The following is a 6,000-nucleotide window of genomic DNA, read 5'->3' as shown; positions in this document are numbered from 1 at the left end:
ATGGGGCATCCTACCATTCACCTGTTATCTCATACATTACAACTGAGTGATCTTAAGATTTTTAACAGTCCCTTTAAGTGCAACTGTTTGCATCTCTCTTGCACTTGGTTCACCAAGTATATTTTGAGTCCAATTGCTCCTATAATTATTGGAATGAGAGATCTTCCTAAGCTTCTAATTTCTTTTCATGTCATACATAAAACCTTGGCATTTTGTTATCTTTTCCCCTCGCAGCTCCATTTAACTCAGCATCATTGGAGGACACTAACTTCAACCAAGGTTGCTTCTTTCTCCTGCTTGTCCCATATCACTATGTCGGGTTTTATGGATCCGTTTTCTAGGCATGCAGCTGTAGGGATTGCATAGTCACAGTGGATGGCGTACGACTTATTTCCAACTGTTGTTTCTGGTAAACATGTTCCCAGGATTTGCTGCTGCGTTCGAAATTCAAATTTTTACAGATGATCTGGAGATATTTATGCATTTCACTGTCACAACATTTGTGCAAAGAAAAAATAAGATCAATAGTCCTTGCAAACAATCGTGTACAAATGTATGCAACGTGAAAACAAAAGTTTTAAACTCTTAAATGATTATGTATAAACTGCACTTGGTTTACCGGGTATATTTACAATTGTTTAATTGCTTGAATCTCTTGCACTTGGTTCACTAGGTATATTTGCTAGGTAGTCTTTGAAATTTTTTTTTTCATGAGTTTGGTTGCTGCTATAATTACTGGCATGATAGAGATCTTCCCAAGATTCCAATTTCTTTTCATATCGTAAGACGTTGGTGGTTCGTTATCTTTTCTCTCTGTTTAACCGATCATCATTGGGAACGCTAACTTTTAAAATTACCATTTTCTTCTTGTTCTAAATCACGATGTCAGGTTTTATAGGCCTGTTTTACGTGATCAAAGAACGCAGCAGAAGCATGTCAAAAAAAAAAAAAAAAAAAAAAAATTGTAAACGGTCATCAATGTAAACAGGTTCGATTGTCGAAATCTTATAAACAATTTTCTTTTTATAAAAAATGAATAAATTAATTGAAATATATTTATTTTACACTTTGCAACAATCAAAACAATTAAAATCACAACATTTTTGTCATGTATGGACCTTCGAGTTCATAGCCAATTTTTCGGTAGTAATTCCTCGTACCAACTCCTAAAAGAAAGAAAAAAAAAATATGATTAATAACATTTCAAATTTTAGAGAGTAGAATGTTGATCTTGGGTTTACAATTTAATATACTATTATATAAAAGCCATTTTGTGTGTGAAAGAGAGTTCCTTCCTTATAGATTCCGAAATAGTTGAGCCTATCTTTTGCAAATTTCACACAAAGGTAACTTATATGCCTGGCAGTGTTCTAAGAAGTGTCTACTACCACTATGTTTTGTACCGAAATTCATCCAATAAATATAACTTAAAATATTCTCCTGTAAAAGTTTTTTTATCTTTAAGAGAAGAAAGATTATTTTTAAGATCGTTCAGCCCAAATATCAGCTGACATGATATTGTAAACAAACACAGATGGAATCTGATGAATGACATTATCATTAATATTTCTTTTTTGTGAATAAATCCACTGAACAAATTATTCCTCGTAATATCTATATATATAAAAGGCAAAATGTGTGCGACCATTTCGTGTATGTCTGGCAAAGGCTTTTCTTGCACACGCTCCCAGGGTTGTTACTATCGCTTAAAACTGTGTATATAGGTCCTATATAATAATATCTAGGAATTAGGAAACCGCGTAGCCTATAGATTTATTTACGTCGACTTTTTTACAAAATTATTGCTATTTTGGTTTCTCGCGTGTTGATTGGGCTTTTTAGTATAAATAAAGTGAAACTAAATTCAAACGACATCTTCGACATTGCGCCGGGAAAAACGTCCAGAAGCAATCAGCTTTGATCAATGTTGTACATCAGACACAGTTGCTATTCAATCTGGACAATTGGGAGCTGCTTTCCCCTCCCCAACATCTGTTGGGGGAAGAAACAGTCAAATTTGGATAAACAAACCCAAACGATGCGTGACTTCCATTTGACCTTCTTAATTTGGTCAAATGGAAGCAGCAGAGTTAACTTTTATTGCGCACGCCTGTTTTTATAGTTAAATAACCTGCTTAACGTTGTCTGTCGCCGTGGCTCAATGGTTAACGTAGCACAGTTTTTTTTCACACATTAATTTTCAACTCAAGGGTACAGGTTCGATTCTCCTACTTAACTACCAAAACATTTTTTTTTTATTATTTAATCCCGGAGTTTTGATTTTATGTTCGCTTTTTTGTGTATGTCCGAGAAAGGCTTTTTTTGCCGTGATTCTCGGTCGGCTCGCTCATTCTTAAAATTTTTTATATCGCGTCTAAATCATAATAACTACGACTTAACAACGGGGGTTGCATGTGTATTTAATTTGCCCGACTTTTACGGGCTTGCCGCATCTTGAAAAGCGAATGATCTGGCTTGCAGCGCAAAACTAAGTCAGATATCACGCCACTTCCTCGCACCTGTCTATTTTGCTTCATAAACCTTCACATAATGCCCTTATCAGTTCCTCTCCATCGTGGCCGAGATGGTTAGGTGTCTGGCTTTTTTTCCTTTTCGTTTCCACCTTCGCGTCAATGGTTCGGCGTTCAATCCCACCTTCCTACTAAAACTTTTTTTTTTTCTTTTTTAACACACACACACCTCCAAACACCAATGCTGGGTACCCCTCACTAGTCTATAATAGAAATCTCACCTGTCTGTTGAAATGTATATATGTTTGTATGTCTGCCTAAAACTTTCGACAGAAGCGATGAATTGTCATGAGATCGATATCGTTTGGAAGTTCGACCCTTCAAACAACAAATATTGAAAAATTGGCTAAATCATTAATTCCTTGACCCTCAACTGTGCACTTTTTGACAGAGAGGGGAGGTCGCTTTTTTCACCGATATTTTCAAAAGTCATCCCCTCTTTTCGATTGACTAGCTTTAAATTAAACATTTGCCAATTCCGATTTGGCGATGGACGCAACAGCAAAGAAGTCACGTTTCTTTTTTCACGTTCTTTTCCCGGGTTCAAGCCTGCCTGCCTACTACCACATTTTTATTTTTTATTTTGCTCAATAGGCACTTCCAAACACCCGGGCAACGCCGAGCACCCAGGCTAGTATTCAACAGATGATTGATTCTATAAAAGTACAAACACAATCTGCATAAATAAAATATCATGCTTAAGCGTATTGTATGACAGGGCAACGCCAGGTGTCCAACTATTGTTTTGATAGTTAAAAAACAAAAAAAAATGAATCAATTTGTTTTGAAGCGTGGATTATAATATTAGCGTTAAAAACTATGGATTATAATATTAGCGTTAAAAACTATGGATTATAATATTAGCGTTAAAAACTATGGATTATAATATTAGCGTTAAAAACAATGGATTATAATATTAGCGTTAAAAACAATGGATTATAATATTAGCGTTAAAAACTATGGATTATAATATTAGCGTTAAAAACTATGGATTATAATATTAGCGTTAAAAACTATGGATTATAATATTAGCGTTAAAAACTATGGATTATAATATTAGCGTTAAAAACTATGGATTATAATATTAGCGTTAAAAACTATGGATTATAATATTAGCGTTAAAAACAATGGATTATAATATTAGCGTTAAAAACAATGGATTATAATATTAGCGTTAAAAACTATGGATTATAATATTAGCGTTAAAAACAATGGATTATAATATTAGCGTTAAAAACAATGGATTATAATATTAGCGTTAAAAACAATGGATTATAATATTAGCGTTAAAAACAATGGATTATAATATTAGCGTTAAAAACAATGGATTATAATAGCGTTAAAAACAATGGATTATAATATTAGCGTTAAAAACAATGGATTATAATATTAGCGTTAAAAACTATGGATTATAATATTAGCGTAAAAAACAATGGATTATAATATTAGCGTTAAAAACAATGGATTATAATATTAGCGTTAAAAACTATGGATTATAATATTAGCGTTAAAAACTATGGATTATAATATTAGCGTTAAAAACTATGGATTATAATATTAGCGTTAAAAACTATGGATTATAATATTAGCGTTAAAAACTATGGATTATAATATTAGCGTTAAAAACTATGGATTATAATATTAGCGTTAAAAACTATGGATTATAATATTAGCGTTAAAAACTATGGATTATAATATTAGCGTTAAAAACTATGGATTATTATATTAGCGTTAAAAACAATGGATTATAATATTAGCGTTAAAAACTATGGATTATAATATTAGCGTTAAAAACAATGGATTATAATATTAGCGTTAAAAACAATGGATCAACGAAGATTTAAAGACCCCTGGGGCAACAAGAGGAACAGCTTTTAGTTGACACCAAGTTTTTTTTTTCTTGTTTAAAAATTTAAATGCAAACCAAAAAATATAATTATTAAAATTTTTATTTTATCATTCCTCACAAAAAAAAAAGAAAAAAAAAAAAAGGGATACAAAGAATTTCTCTTCGAAGGGAGGAAGAGGGGATTTTGTTTCTGTTTATTTTTGTATGAACCCAAGGTAATTAACAAAGAGTACACGAAAATATTACGAATACAAACCTGAGATGACGGCCATTTTTCGGGAGCCATGTTCTTCTTTGGCAATTCTTTCAGATTCTTCCATCAACAACATTCCAAAACCCTGTATTTCATGAAAAAGAAAATAACAAATAAATGACAAATGTCTATAAATTTCAAAATGTTGACCACCTTACTGTTTATTTTCTTAAGTATGTTGACACATACAATTCTTGTCAATGTACTTAAGAATAGAAACTGTAAGATGATCATCTTGAAATTTCGAATATAGATTTTTATCATTTGTATATGCTCTATAGTTACATCGAGCTTCATAAGTTAAAGGATTTGGTAGAAATAAAAGGTGAAATATAACTGAATAAACATATCAGATATATATATATATATATATATATATATATATATATATAAAGCGAAAATGTGTGTATGTATGTTCGCTTTTTGTGTATGTCCAAGAAAGGCTTTTTTCAGAGAAGCGGTCGGTCGCCTAGCAACTTTTTAAAACTTTTTATATCACATGTAAATCGTAATATCTCAGAGTTAACAACGGAACTCGCCTGTCTATTTAATTTGCTCGACTTCGGGAAGATAAATATTCAACATTTGTCGCTCGCCGCATGTGGGTTAGGCCTTTTCCTATAATAAAAGCGACACTAATTGTCTAGGTATTTTTCCGGTCTCGATCGCCGGAAATGTCCGAAAGCAATCAGCTTTACTCAATGTGGAAATATTATTTCCTTATATCATTTTGGACAAGTGGAGCTGTTTCCCCCTACCCCCAACATCTTGGGGGAGGGGGAGAAAAAAAAAGCGTCCCGCACTAAATGATACCCCGCAGTCAAAAGTTGACCTCATGAAGTCATTAAAACATGCACCTGCTAATTTAAGTAATTAAATAAATTCAAACGTGTTTCCGTTAGCATCTCGCGGTGGCCCAATGGTTAATGTCGCACGTTTTTTTTTTTTTTCACACTTTAATTTCCAACTTTGCCTCAAGGGTTCGGGTTCGATCCTCATACTTACCTACCAAAACATTTTTCTTTTAAATTTTAAACCCTCCCCCTCCCCGGAGATTTGATTTACCCAAAACAACACACACCTCCAAACACACGGGCAATGCCGAGTACCCCTCGCTAGTATGTGTATATATATATATATATATATATATATATATATATATATCTATCTGATATTTCCCCAAAACCTCTTCCTTGTAATTAAGAGAATATATATATCTATAATATAAAGCTGAATGTCTGTGTGTGTGTGTGTCTGGTCACGAATAGGCTCCTATATGGTTGGCTATTATAGAAAACTGATCACATATAATGATAGAAGATGTATCGAGACACAGGAATGGGTATGTTTGATCTGGCATAATGACG

General features: G+C 32.9%; 1 protein-coding gene across 1 annotated transcript in view; it reads right to left on the bottom strand.

Annotated features, from left to right (window-relative positions):
• Positions 1–1,037: 1,037 nt before the first annotated feature.
• Positions 1,038–6,000, bottom strand: part of LOC145287736 (elongator complex protein 3) — a 67,849-nt gene continuing 62,886 nt past the window's right edge. The window contains exons 16-17 of the mRNA XM_080135500.1: positions 4,637–4,718; positions 1,038–1,166 (exon numbers count right to left, since the gene is read on the bottom strand). Coding sequence (XP_079991626.1) covers positions 1,093–1,166; positions 4,637–4,718 — 156 coding nt within the window. The 3' untranslated portion in view covers positions 1,038–1,092. The remainder of the gene's footprint in view (positions 1,167–4,636; positions 4,719–6,000) is intronic.

Source organism: Euprymna scolopes, chromosome 11 (assembly GCF_053919585.1).
Source record: "Euprymna scolopes isolate OS-2025 chromosome 11, ASM5391958v1, whole genome shotgun sequence".
In the NCBI taxonomy this organism is placed as follows: domain Eukaryota; kingdom Metazoa; phylum Mollusca; class Cephalopoda; order Sepiida; family Sepiolidae; genus Euprymna; species Euprymna scolopes.
This window is presented reverse-complemented; position numbering and strand designations above follow the sequence as displayed.